This window comes from Sorex fumeus, unplaced genomic scaffold (assembly GCF_029834395.1).
Source record: "Sorex fumeus unplaced genomic scaffold, SorFum_2.1 ptg000026l, whole genome shotgun sequence".
NCBI classification, from domain to species: domain Eukaryota; kingdom Metazoa; phylum Chordata; class Mammalia; order Eulipotyphla; family Soricidae; genus Sorex; species Sorex fumeus.
In genome coordinates, this window is record NW_026606083.1 from 1,066,321 (window position 1) to 1,085,967 (window position 19,647).

Here is a 19,647-nt window from a genome sequence, read left to right on the forward strand (position 1 = left end):
ATAGTGCTTTTCCCATCAAAGAAGCAAACCACCACAGCACAGACTACCCATGCAGGATCCCAGCCATAGTTTTGAGGTGGAGGTCAGCCAGAATCCTTAATATTATGCAGAAGCTGGGGTGTTCTGTTTGACCATGAAGAACAGGATAAATAGGATAAACTTGTGCTTGCATGTTAAATAACATCTTATTTACTGAATAGTATTTTTCTCCATTTTAGGTAAAAACGTATTTACTGGGACTGGAAGATGGCTCAGAGTATATGGGCTCCGGCCTGGTAGCACGTGATGCTGAATGTCAGGCCAGGAGGGGTCCACGTGCATCTTGGGGCATGACTTTTGAATTTATTTTCAAATTTAAAACAACAAATTCACTTTTGACTTCAAAGTGTATCATTTACCATAGCGATAAGGAATGGAATAGGAATCAAATGATGTCATATCAGTAACAGTAAGAACGAAATAATGCCTCCTCAGGATCAGAAATGTAGATCAATATTACAGCACACAATTTACATGGGTTCAACTTCCAGAAATAAAAATGAAAAACAAACAAAACAAGAGCATAAATCACCTAGAAAGCCTCCCAGATGGTAAGGGCTCCAACTAAGCCTACCATGCAGAGGGTCTGGTGTCTCTGCGGGGGAAAGACCAAGGCTATGTGGGAATGTGTCAGGAGACCAAAAAGGCACATTGTAAATATGAAGTAAATTCTGGAGCCTCATTTCAAGAATTTTGTCTTTGCAGTGGACTGCAATGTAAAGCAGAACTGAGATATTAGAAACACACACGAAGAATGTACACCAAGGTAACATTTTCAAATATGAAATGTGCTTTAATCCTATTTCTTCTAATAGATGCCATTTCTTGGTTCAGAATACAGGTTAAAACCATTGTGAATATCTTTTGGAGGGCCTAATGATCTGCCCAAATCTTCAGCTTGAGATTTACTTTTGACCATTTAAGCTATTATGGCTCACCCAGTGAAGACGAAACAAGACTTTTTATACACTATTAAAAAAGTTTAATCAATATCCATATATTTATCAAACTTTGTTTCTTTGCTCCACAGCCTCTGGCTTATCATACATCTTGGATAAGACTTTAAGATTCAATAATCAACTGAATGTATCCTCTACCATAAAAGTTTTATTTTATTTATTTTTTGCTTTTTGGATCATACCTGGCAATGCTCAGGGGTTACTGCTGGTTCTGCACTCAGAAATTACTCCTTGCATAGCTCAGAGCACCATATGATCAAACCCAGGTCAGGTGCATGCAAGGCAAACACATTATCCATTGCAGTATCGTCATGGGCCCCTAAGTTTTATTTTTTAAATTAAAATACCCTCAAATGCTTTTTATTTTTTAAGTACTTAGATAAGTAACAAGTAAATCTAATCAAAAGAGTCAATGGTAAAACATCTCTAAGACACATAAATTCCATACTATATGCCACCTGAACATTTATAAAATCTTTGACATTTAAAAATCTTTAAAAATAACTCACATTTTTTAATTTTTACAATTGAAAAATAATCAGTCTTTCACATACATTAAAAATATATAGTATCTGTTTGAATTTGAATAATTAAAAAATTTATTTCTGCACAATCAGAGAAAACTCATTTAATATTTAAAAAACATGGGCTTAATGGGAAAGTATAATAAAATCAAGGATGCCTTTTAATTTTATGAGTAAAAGTCCTGATTAGAACCTATTTGCACTCTTCAGAAACTGATATGTCTCCAGCCTGGGAAGAAATGGATTCTCTTTTATGATGGATGGTTGTTGGCTTGAAGACAACCCTATAACTTAGGGATGGGAGTGGCTGCCATGGCTATGCTCTCAATGGCACACTCATCGTTCCCTCTGCGGATGCGGAAGTACCCATCTTCACCCCAAGCAGTGCCCCAGCTGTTCTTAACAATCCAGTAATCAAGCCCAGTGTGGGGGTCAGTGCCATAGCCCACCAGCAGAACAGCATGATTAGTCAGCTCAAAGGGATTGAAAGGGTCTCTCAGCCCTGTGTGCTGGTAGACCCCCTTTCTGTAGTGGAGGAAGTCATCATAAACTTCGAAAGCAACAGCCATGGGCCCGTGGCGGACCAGCTCTAGCTTCATCAGAGCTTCATTGCAGCCCCCATAGAACCCTCCAACATAGTGGTATTCAGACGTGTAGTATCGGATGCAGTTTTCCCTCTGTTTGCATGGGGAATCAACACCTGTGTAGGGGTAGCAGTTCTCTTCCACCAGCCCGAAATCCTGGGCATATTTTCCTGCAATGAGGAATGGGAATCCACCTTCACAGCCTGGGGATGAGTAATAGACATAGTGATTATCCTGCTATGAAAAAAATAGTCCTTCTATCTTTTCTCTTTCTATTTCATCAATTTTTTACCCTAGAAGTTGTTCTTAGTGCCAATGTTACTTTATTTGTCCACCTAATAGAGATTCATTTAATTATTTTCTTAGCCCCATTATTCTCACATTGATTATATGCCCAATGTGGAAGGTTAAATGAGGAAGCATGAAACTTAGTTCAGTAGGTTTAAATTCACAACTGCATGAAACCTTAACTCCTCTACACCTGCTTAGTCATTTGCAATGTATAGATAGTAACAAAATATATCTTCCCTGTAAGATAAAATTAGTCACTTCATGTAAAAGTTTTAAAAGGGAGGGTAGATAATATGACACACAGGGTTTTGTCTTTCGTGTGGTAAACCTTGGTTTGATTCTTGGTAACTTAGATTGTCTCCAGAGCACTGTCAGGAGTGTCTGATGAGCACAAAGCTAAGTAAACCCTGAGCAATGCAATGTGGCTCCCAAACAATCAATAAACAATATTTTTTCAAATATTAAAACAGCCAGATCCCATGTCATGGCTCTTCCTAAAAAGGTCATTTCATGATCTCCTGCAGAAAAGTCTAAACCAGATCCTATCTCCTTCCTGTGTACGCAGATAGAACCTTGAATTTGTTCTCCACTGTTCTTATAATTCTTTAATTTCAGTTTTCTTCTCTTAACCGTAAGCTTCACTGTAAGTATAAGCAATGTTTTGATACATCATTGCCTCACTGCTAAGAGTCACAATGAAATAAATATTTCACTATGGATAAAAAGATCAATAGCATACTTTCCACCAGTATTTTCACCAACAGACTAGGAAATGAGTGCGGACAACTCTAGTCTTGATAGAAGAAAGGCCTTCCAGGAGAATTTCTTCCTAAATCATTTATAGTTGGGCTTTCTATTTACATTAGAGCTTAAACTTTCAAATAGCACTGAGAGCTTCAACATTTTCTGGAACAGTTCAATTGGAGCTCCCTCTTTGTGACACAGGGCATCTATTTTGCCATGGCATTAGGCATCAGTGGGTAACACAGTAGGAGGCTCCATAATCTCCAGCAGTAAACAGCAACTGCCACGCTTCTGGGTGGCACAGTAGGCTCATGGTGGCACGCAGGATTAGGGCAGAGGGTCAGAGCTGTACCCAGGATTTCTGACTAGAGATGCTGCGTTCACTCCACTGCATATTCTTTTGCCTTTTTCAAACAGTGGCCAACTACACATACATAAAAGGTATTTGCAAAACTATACTTACCTTGAGCATATGGGCTGCAAGAAACAATCTCCTGAGGACTCAAGATTGGGGTCTGAGAGTTATTGGTTAGTATGCGAATTCTGGCTTCAAGCATGCCCATAGAAGCAAATGAGTAGCAGCTTCCACAAGTACCTGGTGATAAAAAAGAAAAAAAGAAGAAAGTACCTTTAAAGTGCTCACAAAGAATTATAGAAAAATCTGAATGAATGAGCTGACAAAGTGTATTTATATCAACTATTGTTGCTCATAAGGATCAACACAATACAGAAGATTCAATCAAAAAAGGTGATCCTCTTAAAATAAAACAATAAAACACTAAGATTTCAACCTTGTTCATCAAAGACCTAGTATACAAGGTGGGGATTTTCATAAGACTATTTTAGGAGGGGATAAATAGGAAATGCCTAACATCTGCAAATGTCACTGATAAAATAGTGATTTTGACAATATCACTGTTAGTAAAAACTAATGCACCTAGTAAAAAAAGCAATGTGCCAGCAACATTATGAATGCTCATATTAAAGAGAAAAATTTAGAGGGACACAAATGATGTAAACGTTTATTTATTTATTTATTTATTTGGCTTTTTGGGTCATACCCGGCGGTGCTCAGGGGTTACTCCTGGCTCTGCACTCAGGAATTACCCCTGGCGGTGCTCAGGGGACCATATGGGATGCTGGGAATCGAACCCGGGTTGGCTGCGTGCAAGGCAAATGCCCTACCTGCTGTGCTATTGCTCCAGCCCCTGATGTAAATGTTTAAATATATCAAAAGCAGCACTTGCTAAAGCAAGTTGCACAGAACTACCCTTAACAATACAAGTGTGACATGCTAAGGGAAAAGGGAGCTCAGATAGAGAAGGGAACACCAAATAAAGGTGTTGGGAGGATCCTCCCAGGATGGGAGAAGTATGCTGAAAGTGGACTATAGACCAAACATGATTGTCACCCATTGCCTCTTTTGCAAACCACAACACCCAATAAGAGAGAGAGAGAACAAAAGGGAATGCCCTGCCACAGAGGCAGGGTGGGATGGGGGATGGAGGGTGGGAGGGATACTGGGATTCGTGGTGGTGGGAAATGGGCACTGATGGAGGGATGGGTGTTTGATCATTGTATAATTGAAACCCAAGCACAAAAATTTGTCAGTCTGCAACTGTACCTCATGATGTCTCACTAATAAAAAAAAAAACAATACAGGTGTGAGAATACAGGTATATTCTTGGGGGGGGGTGAGAAATTGTGTAAGTTTTTACTTATTAGTATTTAGAATCTTCCACTTCTTCCACTGATACGCATTTTAGAAGGACAAAAGCTCATATCAAATTCAAGATATTGATATTAAAGTTATACACAACTTATAGAGCATTCAATTTAATTAAATCTTAAATATTAAATTAAAATACCAATTATTTGAATGGTGATCATGGAAAATTAGATTTGTGAAAAAATAACATTTATTTACTCGGGAACAATAGCCACTGGAGCAATAGCACAGCAGGTAGGGCGTTTGCCTTGCACACAGCAGACCCGGGTTCAATTCCTCCATCCCTCTCAGAGAGCCCGGCAAGCTACTGAGAGTATCCCGCCCACATGACAGAGCCTGGCAAGCTCCCTGTGGCATATAGGAAATGCCAAAAACAGTAACAACTCTCACAATGGAGACGTTACTGGTGCCCACTTGAGCAAATGGATGAACAAGGGAGGACAGTGCTATAGTGCTATGATATTGCCAGCAGATCGACCTATAACCACAGGGCAAGTGAATCAGCAGCCTGATGGTGCCTTCAGGCTTCCTGATATCCAAAATTGCCGCTGTGTCTTTGGCCAGACCCCAACAACTGGGGCCAAGTTTACCAAGAAATTAAACGGTCAAAACTTAGGTATGTGGGAGCCATGCCCACAAACCACCTCTAGCTCAGCTATACAAGCTCATTTATTGGCCTTATTTCAGAGACCTATAGATAAATCTCAAAAGAGAACAAAAGCCTCAGTTAATCTTGGACCAGCACATGGCTGAACAGACCTGGGTAAATCAGAGGGGGGCAGGTTAGTCTGGTGCCTGCCTAAGCGGAGTCCCCTGAAGCCGCTTACTTCCACAATCCAAAATCGCCGTCATACCCCGGCCTGACTCCACCATCTCAGGACGAACCTCACCAATATACAATCTGCTGAAAACTCTGGTATGTGGGTTTTGTGACTGAAATCTCCTGGCTTTCTCCAAGTTGGGATAGGCTACCTCCCCCTACTTCCCAATACTCCTGAAAGCACTGGCAGTCATTCCCATCAACCAGTTTCAATGCCACCATGTAAGTTCTACCACCAGCCTTGCTTCAGAGACCAATAAATAAATCTCAAGAGAGATCAAAAGCTGTAGTTAAGCATGGACCCATGCATGGCTAAGCAGACAGAGGTAAATTGGAGGGAGGCGGGTTGGCATTGGGGCCCGCCCAAGCAGACACCCTCCTGACACTTGTTTCCACAATCCAAAATCCACCATACCCCAGGCCTGACTACACCATCTCAGAACAGACCTCACCAGAATATAATACGCTAAAAATTTGGGTATGCGGGTTTTGTGACTTAAATCTCCAGGCTTTCTCTGGGTCGGGATGGGTTACCTCCCTCCATCTCCCTGCACTTCCAGAAGCCTCAGCAATCAAATCCACACCCCAAAGCAGTCAGCCAATTGAAAAGCTACTCTATCCTTACCATCCCGATAAAAATACTGAATGCCTGGAATAAATGCCATGACATCTTGGCACCTGTGTTGCAAACCATAATGCACAACAGGAAAAGAAGAGAGAGAGCAGGAAGGAAAGCGTCTCCCATAGAGGGAGGCTGGAGGTGGGGTACTGGAGGATGATGGTAGGGAAACAGGGGACATTGGTGGTGGGAGATGTACACTGGTAGAAGTATGAGTGCTGGATCATTGTATGAATGAAACCCAATTACGAACAGTTTTGTAATGGTCTATCTCACATTCAATTAAAAAATTTTTTAATTAAAAAAAAGTAATGCGGAGTTCATGTCCAATTCACTCAGCATAATCAATGTTTGAATAAAAAGCAGTACCTCTACATTTAAAAAGAATTTATGTACTCATTTATTTATTGGCGTGGGGAGCTTCTCAAGCAGAACTATGTAGGCAAAGGGGCCATTCTCAGTGAGATCTGCAAACTAGGCCAACAGTCCATGGTGCCGAAACCATCAGGAAGAAGCCCAGAGCAGGGGGTGGTGCTGGGGTTTGAACTCAGGGCCTCGGAGCTGCAACCCTTTGGAAAGGAGTCATTCCTTTGGCTTCACATTGTAAAATCGCATACCAAAGAGAATGCCATCTTTGTTCTCTTTGAATGATCTCTGGTCTGGGACCTCTGCCTGCTTCTCCACCATTCCAGGGGAGACTGATCTCCTGGCAGGAATCTCTCGAACATTTTATTGTTGTTATTTATTTGTTTAGGGGCCACACCTGGCAGTGATCAGGGTTACTTCTGGTAGTGCTCAGGGACCATATGGAATGCCAAGGATGGGACACAGATTGGTTGTATACAAGTCAAGTACTCTATCAGATGAACTATCTCTTTGAACCATAAATCATAAAATGAGCCACTATTGAGTATTGGCTACAATATCACCTGGTATAATCTAACTAATCTAATCTAATCTAATCTAATCTAATCTAACCCCTTAAATGCTACTACTAACATTATTCCAAATTTTCCTCTAAACACTTATTTATCCCTATTACATGCTGTTTTGTAACTGAAGGGTCATGTAAGTTATGAAGATTAGAAGACAAACACTTGAAATTTTTCCAGAGTGCAACCTAGTCAACTTTGATGATACAGGCACTAGGATTCAGAAAGAAGTGATGATGTGTTTGGAGTCACAGAAATTGATGGATGGCTGGGGCTATATGTCTAAATATCCACCTACTGTAATGAATCCTGTTCAGTTCATAGATCTTATAGATCTGTATCTACTTTAAAGGAATTTTAGTTTTCCCCTGGAAGCAGTTACTAAATTAAAAATTAATTAAAACCACTTTTGAAACCACTCAACTAATATTATCTTTAATACAACATCCCTCCTGAATAGCAGGGAATTCAATGAGTGAGCAGTCAAAGCCAGTGTTACTACCATGAGATTCCAAAACCATAAAATAAGCAGCACTTTCCCAAGAGACTCTGGACAAGGCCCCATTTTTGGTCCAGCTAGCAGTGTAGCCCATGGCAGCTACAGAAATCATGTCTTGGTATCAATCATGAAATCCTCATCATTTGACCATGCAGCAGAGAGAAGTCACATTTAAATTGAAGGGTGCAGAGTATGATCTATTAGAGAAATCATGAGAATAAAAGAAAAGGAAGAGAAAACTTGCCTCAAGGCTTTATGTTCTCCCAATCTGTCAGTAATCAATGCCTCTTTTTAAAGAGGCAGAGGCTAAGTCCTAAAAGAAACATTATTCCTTCAGAAAACAACCAGGAACCAAAAAACCCAGGTCGGCCATTTGCAAGGCAGATGCCCTATACCCTGTACCATTACTACGGTTCTAAGGTGTTTGCCTTACACATGGCTGACCTCAGTTCGATTCCTTTGTCCCTCTTGGAGAGCCTGGCAAGCTACTGAGAGTATCTCGCCCACACGGCAAAGCCTGGCAAGGTACCCGTGGCATATTCGATATGCCAAACACAGTAACAACAAGTCTCACAATGTTACTGGGCCTGCTCAAGCAAATGGATGAACAACGGGAAGACAATGCCACAGTGCTACAGAATGTAAGTAAGAAGGGTGAGGTGCACTTCAAGGTCTTTGGATATAAACTCTAACAGAACAAACTGTAAACAGAACAAGATTTAAAACTCAATTATTACTATTAAGAAAAAAACCACTGCATTACCTAATTAATGTGGCCAAGAAAAGACACTTTATTCTCCAGAACGCACAGTAATAGACTTGCTTAGAGAACAAAGCAAGGTTATCTTTTCCAATTTTTTATCTCCTCGCAAACTTTAAGGTAAACCTGGCTACAGCAGGGTACTTAAAGTTATTCTTCATATGCAAAGGCATTTTTCTTTGGCTCTCAAAGAGAGAAAGCTATGATTTCCACAACTGTTACAAATTCATAATTCTGTGTTACATACAAAACTGGCATTCTTATAGTTGTGAAAATTTCCTAGTAGTCACCTTGGAAACCCAAAAGAAAGTCAAAAGAAGCTTGAAATACATGATCCTCTGAAATACTACACAAGATACTATAGGGGGGGGATCAATTCAAAAGCAATTAATCTAAATCCTCTGCTTTTTAAATTGCCCATGTCTGTAAAAATCCTTTCAATACCCAAAGACCTTAAAACAATGGAGACAATAACAAATTTTACAGAACTACAAGACAACCAATGTCACTGAATCTAGTTAATTTATTTCTCCTGAATTACTGTCGCAAAACTAGTCAATCATATCTTTGTGGACTAAACCATTCAATCTACCCCCCATACTTCCATAATTTTAAAAACACTCTAGTAGTTATCATATTTTAATCTTAGTGCTGGGCTTCAAAGTTTTGGCTAAATTGTAAGACCAATAAAAAGCACCATGCCATATTAGATTTTATATCTAATATAAAGAACTGGACCCCTATTGAGAGTGACCACACCTCTGTGTAATTTTTACCCCAACCTGCTGGGGCTGGACTGAACTGTCAGGGTGAGCCCATGTAGACTGCACCACACAATGGGCAGGAACACAGGAACCCATGAAAATAGGCACAGTTATCAAAACTTTTTTTCTAACAACACAGATGCCCAAATGTTCTCACTAATCAAAACTTAAAAAACATTACTAATATTTATTCAAATTAGCATAGGAAAGATCTGATGACAGAGCACATTTTAATCTAACATTCACCTTTTAATTTCACTTGCCATTAATTTCTTTGAAATCTTTCTTATATCCTATTCCACCTATGCCAAGAAATTCTTGCCAAGAAGGAAAAGGGGGAAGAATTTCAGGCTCCACACTTTGTAGATCTAAGCTGAAGAGTCCCAGAATAACCAGTACAAAGGAATGACAGCTGGGGTACTGCTACCAGCTTTGTCATCCCAAACATTTGACCAAAGTTCAGTGATAATGGGATTGAAGAGTTGGTGGTGAATGCTTGAGAAGTAGGGGAGGGGAGGCTGATTATTCTAATTTTTAGAGAATGGAATTAATGATTTATTTTGGGATATTATAAAATTAAAATCTGATCACCAATAAAAATGCTTCCAGAAAGTAGTCTACTTATTTTATTTAGTAATCAGTCAAGTGAACTACAATTCTATCCAAAATGAGTTCAATATAGTATTATGTCATACAATGAACTGAAAGACTCTTATACTATTCCAAAATAAACTTTATGAGAATAAAATTTAAGGATCCACTTACTTAACTTTTAATGTAATAAAAGACTAAATAATGGTAGTGGGAGTATAAATAACAAAGATTTCAGCATATCCTTTACAAAAGTAATGCCAATTTAATCATATACAATTCATTATTTCTACATAAGTCATTCCTACAAGGAGGGCAGATGAGCTTAGTCTTGCATCTCTCTCTCACTAATTTCAGTAGCTACCTTGAAAATGTATGAGAAGAATATCAAAGAAATGGATGGGTGAGATGAACCATTATCATAATCTATCATGGACACAAAAGGAAGAGAGTATTCATTAGTCATATATATATTTCTCATTTCTTTTACTACAGTGACTGAAATCCACTTCATTTCTCTGAATGAATATGCCTAGAATCTATCCTATGGCCTAGTATACAAAATTTTAGGATGAATTAATGAAAAAAAGCTAACTTCTTTTTTTACCTTGGTTTCGAACTGGGCTAACAAAATTAGTACCATGGACATTTCTCCAGTCCCAAGATGCTGGCAACTGTAAAGTCTCTGCATGCATTTCTGCAGTCAATGGCACAGGTTTGGGCCTACAGAAAAAAAATACACATTTCACATCAATATGAAGTCATCCCTTACAGGATTAATTTCTTTGCCTCTAAATCCATTTCAAACTCTTGGTTGGCTAAGCTCTCAACTTTGGATCTCACTCAACTCAGACGCAAAGAAGACTGATCTGTCAGTTAGCATCATCTATTGTAGGATAACAATTGATTTGTCCTTTCTCCCTTGCCATAAGGAGCTTAGGTTTATCAGGTTACACCAAACACAGTGCTCCTGAGTCACCCCCATTCCTTTCTTTATCTGTAATCACTTCTGTATGTACGCTTCCCCAACCAGTTAATCAGCTTTTCTCCTAGTCAGAATCTGTTAATTTGTAAGGTCAGATCCTTCTAGGACACTAAACTTGTATTGCCTTTCTCCTCTCCTTATGTCTTTTGAATAGTTTACTTTAAAGCAATGTCCCTTTTGTATAGATACAGGAAGACCGTTAACATTATGCTTTGTACCTTAGGATTTAATTGGCTTTGAATATTATTCACTCCTGGGCATCTGCATTCTCACCTTAAGCCTCAGCTGCCTTTAGTTCCTAGCATCCCAAAAGCAGGGTCCCGACGAGGGACTGAAGGACTCAGGGCAAGCTGTGAGCTACCTTGGCATCGAAACGGGCCAGGCCCAAGTGCCACGATTCTTAACTATAAATTGAGTTTGATCATAGACAAATGCTGTCATGATCCAAAAGTAACGACGAGACTAGGACCCTGCTAGGGATAGGAAAGACTATCTGGCCTGAGCACTGTAGTCTGAGATAGAGAGTGCCTTAGGAGAGCAATTCTATAAGCTTAAAGTATTTCTTACTGTGTCCATACAAAATCATTTATATTATGTATGCTTATGTTTGTTGGACAAGGAGAGGAGAAACACCCAGGGGATCCTGTTCTAGGGTAGGTAGATCTGCTAAATGAGAATCTGTCCCAGAAGCAGCTTTCCCCAGGGAAAGAACTGGACCCCGATTGAGAGTGACCACACCTCTGTGTAATTTTTACCCCAACCTGCTGGGGCTGGACTGAACTGTCAGGGTGAGCCCATGTAGACTGCACCACACAATGGGCAGGAACATAGGAACCCATGAAAATAGGCGAGATTTCCTGTGTCCTTACTAGTTTGGGTGAGGCTGAACATTTTTCCCCTTCAAACTGCCTTTAGTAATAATTTCAGTATATTGTAAGGGGCAGTTTTCCTTTTCTCACAGAAACCTGGCTGGTCTTTGACATGCAGATCTCCGGTGCTAGCCAGGCCTGATCTTCCTAATGTAGATTCCAAACTCTAGCCAGACTAGTCTTTGGGATGCAAATTTCAGGGTATAGATTCCAAGCTCTAGTGGACTAGTCTTTGGGATGCAAATCCAAGTAGCCCAAGAAAGGTTTCAGTTCTGGTTTAGTATCTTCCTTCTAGAGGCCAAAATTACTGGCCTCCAGATGAAAGAAACAATGTACATTTTGCTGCCGCAATGTTCTTTCTGTAACTACTTTTGAGAACATTGTGCCCTTTAGAGGTACCAAGATCAATGAAAGGAGATTGGGTGTGTGGGGGGGCTCTCTAAGGGGTCACAGGTCTGAGAGAACCTGGGCCCTCTATGACATAAACTTCTTTCACGTTCCTTGTCTCTGCACCTCCGACTGAAGGACCGTTCATTCAATACCAACCCCACATGCTGGGGGATATAATGAAATTTTAAGAGTAGGCTGGGGTAGGAAGAGGAGAGACAGGAGGTATGGAGAGAGGATTAGAATAAACTGCAACTAAGACCAGCCAGACTGGCCTTCCTTTCCTTCCTTCGCCTGCCCATCGCCATCGACTTCCCTGGAGTGGCGAGTTTACTGAGCTTGAGACTACTAAACGTGGGCGGCGGGGAAAGATAGAACGCTGCTGTCTTTTTGTGTTTACACAATCTATGAAGCTATATAAATGGCTTTCTTTTTCAGGAACAGAATTTTCCTATTAAATAACATTCCTCTGACATCATCCATGATGCTATATAAATGGCTTTCTTTTTTGAGATCAGCGTTTTTCTTATTAAATGATACTGGTTTAGTCTGCATCTATCAAGGCATATTTACTATATACAAAAGTAGATGCATTCTCTCCTCACCAAGAAGAAAAATATAGTAAGTGAAGATAACAAACATAGAAAATAGAGGAATTACTGGGGCTTGACAAAGGATATGTTGGAGATGATGCTAAGGCAGAAAAGATGCAGGTCTGCTTCTGAAACTGCAGCTGGGAACCCCATATGTGATCAAAGAAGAATATGGAGATCACAAAGGAACATGGCAACAGTGAAAGGTCTCTCACTCCAGTGACTGAAGATTAATTCAAAAGAAAACATAATGAATCCACCTTGTTTCTGGCAGCACTCTTGCATGTCTTGGGCAACAAAGGCACAAGAGGAAAAATTTCGAACTAAGTCAATACTAGGACAAAAACGGAAGTTGCTTGCTTTGCCCACAACTGATCCTGGCCCAATCGCTGGCACAGCAAAGGTCCCCTGAGCACTGTGGAGTGATCCCCGAGCACAGAGCCAGCAGTAATCCCTGGGCACTGCTGCATGTGTCCAAAAATTTAAAAAAATATATCTTACTGGAAAGATATCACAAGTATTAAGGCACCTGCCTTGCATTCAGCTGACCCTGGTTCAATTCTGGTACTGAATGCGGTCCCCTAGCTCTGCGAGGAAGTTCCCTGAGTATAAAGCTAGGATAAGCCCTGAGCATAGCTGACTGTGACCCACCGTCCCTACTCTCCAAACAAAAAAGAACAGATTTCTTATTACATAGAAAGATGTCGATTGGTGTTTACACTAAATATTAAGCAGGATGGGAATTCTGCTAAAAATTCTGTGATATAGACGAATATAAGGTGACCACTGACAGAGACTCAGAGAGAGACACATTCATGAACTCTAGAACAGGGATCAGTTAATTACTGCAGAATGCATAACTTGTACAAGAATCATGGAATAAGCAAGATACATAAAAATGTATGCCTTGTGGAAAATTTTATATAAATGGTAGGGAAGAAGCAAATCCCAAAAATTCTTGGAAACTTTGTCTAATATCGCTACAAACTAAGGTGCAAACACATTTTGAAAGGAAATAAACAGTTTCTGTGATTTCATATTGAGAGGCCGAAAGATTAAATAAGTCAATAGGTATCAGTTAATTGTCATGAGTATACCTAATAACATACTAATTAACATGAAAGAAAAAAGGAAATTAAGTGTGGCAGCATAATGCAATTCCAGGCAGGAAATTTCAAGTGTCTCCAAGTCACACTGACCTGCTACAGACAGCTTCCCCATTTACCAGTGTAATGGTGTAATTCTTCAAAGGCCATCAGAAATTAAGATTTATCACTTAATCCCTGTTATTCATCGATTTATTCGAGCGGGTGCCAGTAACGTCTCCATTCATCCCGGTTGCGTGCTAGCATAGCCCAATGGTATCTGTTCGTTTTAGGAACATGTAGAGCCTCAAACCGATCATTTAGGGTCTTGACGAAGAAGTCTGACCATCTTATAGGTGGGCGTCCACGTGATCTTTTGATGTCTCGTGGAATCCAATCAGTAATGGCTCTAGTCCAGCGGTTGTCTGTAAACCTCATTACGTGTCCAGCCCATCTGATTTTTGATGTCTTGGCAAATGAGACAGTGTCCCTGATTCTTGAGCGTTGACGAAGATCAGAACTCCGGATTCTATCTCTCATTTGAGTGAATCGTGATATTCCAAGCATAGTTTTTTCGATTCCTCTTTGAGAGACCCGAATAGTGTTCTCATCCTGTTTTCGTAGGGTCCAGGTCTCTGAGGCATATGTTAATGCAGGAAGAATAGTGGAATCAAAGAGATGTGCTCGTAGCTGGAGGTTCTTTGTCCTTTTAGTTATTTCTTCAATGCTCTTGAAGGCATTCCAAGCCGCTCTCTTCCTCCTGCGCAACTCAGGTGCCAGGTCATTCATCATGTTGATTTCTCGACCTAGGTATATATAACTGTTGCATTCGGAGATGGTGGTTCCGTTGAGAGCGAATGGAGCATCAGGAACAAGGCTGTTTCTCATAAACATTGTCTTCGCAAGATTCAGCTGTAGTCCGACCTTTCCACATTCACGGTCAAAAATTAAGATTTACTTTCATTAAAACCGATATAATCCTATGTCCCCCAAAGACTGCTGGAGCGATAGCACAGCGGTAGGGCGTTCGCCTTACAAGCGGCCAACGTGGCCGACCCGAGTTCGATTCCTCCGCCCCTCTCGGAGAGCCCGGCAAGCTACCGAGAGTATTCAATATGCCAGACACAGTAACAACAAAGTCTCCAATGGAGACGTTACTGGGCCCGCTCGAGCAAATTAAAATTCAATGCAATAATTAAAAAAAAAACTTAGAACACATCCAGTCTCTGTAAAATCCTTAATATATGGCAGTTATAATACTCAGCATCACCATCCATGTCAGAGAGATTAAATATCATGCTGATAGAATTAATCAATTTTGTTAAATCCCTTCTTTCTATCATTTTATGAGGCAGAGTATTGCCCACTGATCCCTTTCTGTCTCTCTCTCTCTCTCTCTCTCTCTCTCTCTCTCTCTCTCTCTCTCTCACACACACACACACACACACACTCACACACACACACACACACACACACACACACACACACAGAGTGAAACAACTGAAGCCCAATGCTGTGAAAATAAAGAGCATAACAGAAATTTTGGGGGTGAAGAAGTGAGAATTACAAACACCACAGGTAATTTCATGTTAATCATCTGGACCCTGTGTAAACACAGAAAGACAGCAGAAGTCTATCTCTCCCGCCACCCACGTTCAGTAGTCTCACAGAGCTTCCCCCACTCAGGGAAGGTGGATGGCGATGGGCAGGCGAAGGAAGGAAACAAGAACCAGGCTGGTTGGTGTCAGTTGCAGTTTATTCCACTTTCCTCTCCATCCTCCTCTGATTCTCCTCCTGCTTCTTCCTTCCCCATGCTACTTCATTCTCCTCCTCGATCCCTCTTCATTCTCCTTCTGGCTCTGGAATCTGGATCTCCTAGCCCACTCTTACAGTCTAGTTAAATCCCCAAACCCTGAGGGGTTGGGGCTTACACATAGGTGTGGTCACAATCACTGTCACTGTCACTGTCCTCCCATTGCTCATCCATTTGCTTGAGTGGGCCCAGTAATGTCACCATTGTGAGACTTGTTGTTACTGTGTTTGGCATATCGAATACATCATGGGTAGCTTGCCAGTCTTTGCCGTGCAGGCGAGATACTCTAGGTAGCTTGCCAGGCTCTCTGAGAGGGACGGAGGAATCGAACCCAGGTCAGCTGAATGCAAGGCAAACACCCTACAGCTATGCTATCTCTCCAGCCAGTGGTCAAAATCAATAGGGTTAAAGTTATTTTCCTTGGGGAAAGCTGCTTCGAGGACAGATTCTCATTTAGCAGGTCGACCCACCCTAGAAAGGAATCCCATGGGTGTGTTTTTCCTCTCCTTGTCTAATAAACATATAAGGATTCATAATATTAATCATTTTGTATGGACACAGTAAGAGATACATTTAGCTTATAGAACTGCTCTCTTAGGGTCATCTCAATCTCAGACTACGGTGCTCGGGTCAGATTAGTCTTTCCTATTTCTAGCAGAGTCTTAATCTCGCCGTTTTGGATCATGACAGCATTTGTCCATGATCAAGCTCTTAACTTACAGTTAAGAATTGTGGCACTCAAACGTAGAGAGAGATGATGGGGAATCATGTCTGCCATGGAGGCAGGGGGAGAGTGAGAAAGGGGGAGGTATACTGGGAATATTGGTGATGGGGAATGTGCACTGGTGGAGGGATGGGTGTTTGATCATTATGTGATTGTAACCCAACCATGAAAGCTTGCAAATATCTCATGGTGATTCAATAAAATTAAAAAAAAAAAAAAGAATCGTGGCACTTTGGCCTGGGCCATTTCGATGCCAGGGTAGCTCACAGCTTGCCCTGGGTCCATTCAGTCCCTCGTCGGGACCCTGCTTTTGGGGTGCTAGGAACTAATGGCAACTGAGGCTTAAGGCAAGAAAGCAGGTGCCGGGGAGTGAATAATATTCAAAGCCAATTAAATCCTAAGATACAAAGCATGATATTAACTGTCTTCCTGTGTCTATACAAAAAGGACACTGCTTTAAACTATTCAAAAGACATAAGGAGAGGAGAAAGACAATATATAACTTACAAGTTCAGTGTCCCAGAAGGATCTTACCTTACAAATTAACAGATTCTGATTAGGGGGGAAAGCGGATTAACTGTTTGGGGAAGAGAGCACAGAGAAGTGGTTACAGATAAACGAAGGAATGGGAGTGACTTGAGCACTGTGATGGGTGTAACCTGATAAAACTGAGCTCCTTGTGGCAAGGGAGAAAGGACAAATCAGTTGTTATCCTACAGCGCCCAATTTCTTTGAAGTATGCGGTGAAAGCTCTGTACTCAAAAGATGTCCACGGACACAAATTTTATGTAAAATGTCACTAGTTTCACATACTTATTGAAACTGTTTAAGAATCTCTGAGTTGATTATGTCACTGGATTATTAGAACTTATTTATAAACAAAACTGCTGCTGAAAAGAAGACAGACTTAGGTATTTCTCACTTTGGTAGTTTCATCTCATCTTAACGGTCCTATGAAGATTCAACCTTAAAAGCAGCCTTTCATAAAGCTTGCCCTTCTCTAAGATAAAGGTGGTTAGGTGGACGGAGAGAAAAGCATAGGTTAAAAGAGTTCATTGGAAACATAGAACAAGGCATGCAGAAAAAAAAAAAATTCTGAGGCTGAATATGATAATACCAATAATCCATACTCTAGTTGACTTCTTTGGATTTTTACTGAATGAGTCTCAGCTTCCAATCTCACAGACACATGGAACTCCTTCATTTTTGCAAATTCGAGAAGGAAATATGATATGCTCCCTTCCCCCATTTCGGTTAATAAAAGTATTACCTAGGAATTTGAAATTCCTTAGTATAATCTTAAAGAAATATATACATACATATAAATACAAATATAAATATATATAATTTTTCTGAGAAAGATTAGAGAATCCTATCAAGGGAATAAAAAAATCATCAATACAATACCACAGCTAAAAAATATCAGAAATGGAGATTATTAAAAAAAGTTTTAAAAAAAGTTCCAATACATTTATTTACAATTAAATGCTTTGTGGCCTAATCAAACGATATACTTTAAAGCAAAGAATTGATATTAATACTGTTCTTTGAAAACTGGACTAAAGAATAGCCTATGTACACACTAGATTCTTACTGCTTTCCAATTCCCTATCATATCAATATCATATCAGTGTTTTCTAAAAAAAGTAGGGATATACGTGGTCATTTAACAGATGCTATTAGACTAAATGCTACTAAATGCTACAAATACAGTTTTGAGGAAATAAAATAAACTACAAAATTTCTGACTATATCAGTTTAAAGTATTATTATATAATCAACAAAAGTGAGAAACAGAACATAAAGTTTATAACAAAAGATGGAAAATGACAATTTTGACTAAGGATAGCAAGGCAGACTGATAAATAAGAAGCATTTTTCCTAGAATTTAAGCAGAAAGAAGTCTTTGACATTTTATTTATTTATTTGGAAATTGCAGTTTTTATTTGGAAGGTTTGATGGGAGGGGGGGCAGAAAGTGAGAGAGAGAGTGGAGAGCAACATGATTAAGAGAGAGCCTGGGCTTCCTGAAAGGCAGAGAGAGCCCCTACACTCTCACCAGCATTAGACCTGAAAGCAAGAAGGTATATGTCTCAAGAGGGGAGATGTGAGTGACACATGTGCTCAGGCACTGCGTGTGCTTGGCCACGTGGGCGCAAGCAGCACATGGGCTCGGGCAGCATATGCGCAGTCTGACATTTTAAAGACTGCAAACTTGACAGTTATTACAGGCAATTTGAGAGAAGGGGTTTTAAGGCAAAGGAAATGTTATGACTGAACTAAGTTTTGTTAACTACATGCTACTATTTGAACACAGGTCAGGTGGAGTCAGATCTGTATGGCTAAGTTGAAGTATTAGAAAATAAGTAGTAACATAATCATAGCAGCATACAGAAGATGGAATTGCAGCATTTCACAAGGTGGAAAACACGGGGTCAGAGAGGGAAGAAGCCCAAGAGGCAGGAGAGAAGCAGGGAGCTGATCCGTACACAGGAGCGGGGACAAAGCCCGAAGCCAGAAGAGAGGAAATGGAAAGGACGGATGGCAGGCCTGTGGAAGCAAAACCTGAAAGTAGGATTGGGAGCATTAGAGCATCCTTGAAGGAGACAGATGATTAAAACAAAAAGAAAGAAAGAAAGAAAACAGAAAAAAATAAAGTTCGGATGACCAATAAAATAATGAGTGACCCAGGGAAAGCCACTGGAAGGATGGTACTGAACACAGCATCCCCCTCAGGGAAACAGAAACAGATCCCTCAAGGAGACAGACAGACAGCATCCCCTTCAGGGAGACAGATAGCATGCCCCTCAGGGAGACAGACAAACAGCAAACAGCCTTTCCCGTAGGGAGACAGACAGACAGCATAACCCTCAGGAAGACAGACAGACAGCATCCCCATCAGGGAGACAGACAGACAGCCTTTCCCTCAGGGAGACACATTCAACAGAGCACCCCATGAGGGAGATACGTGGGTGCAGTATTACCTTGGGTGACTCTGGCGGTGGCCACCTGCTCTCCGCATCATTTCTCTCAGGGTAAGTGTCTCATACTCCCCGTATGTGGTTGCGGTCCAGGATTTCTGAACAGCATTGATGGTTTCCACAAAGTTGTTATTATATTTGTATAACCTGTTAGAATAGCTGCCACAAAAGCAAGACAGTGTTAGATATACTCGCTGCAGATGTAAGCAAACTCTAATCAAATAGACTCATACTATGGAATGAAGTGGAAAGTGGGCCCAGAGGTCTCAACTCAAGCGTGAGAGTACACGCCTTGCAGGTGAGGCTGTAGTCCTGCCCATGGGCCTCATGACTCCCAGACCCAGCCCTGTGAAGGG

At 40.6% G+C, this 19,647-nt stretch overlaps 1 protein-coding gene across 1 annotated transcript in view; it reads right to left on the reverse strand.

Annotated features, from left to right (window-relative positions):
- Window positions 1-359: 359 nt before the first annotated feature.
- Window positions 360-19,647, reverse strand: part of CTSC (cathepsin C) — a 48,508-nt gene continuing 29,220 nt past the window's right edge. Inside the window, exons 4-7 of the mRNA XM_056114634.1 lie at window positions 19,295-19,450; window positions 10,463-10,578; window positions 3,605-3,736; window positions 360-2,309 (exon numbers count right to left, since the gene is read on the reverse strand). Of these exons, the coding sequence (XP_055970609.1) occupies window positions 1,807-2,309; window positions 3,605-3,736; window positions 10,463-10,578; window positions 19,295-19,450 (907 nt within the window). The 3' untranslated portion in view covers window positions 360-1,806. The remainder of the gene's footprint in view (window positions 2,310-3,604; window positions 3,737-10,462; window positions 10,579-19,294; window positions 19,451-19,647) is intronic.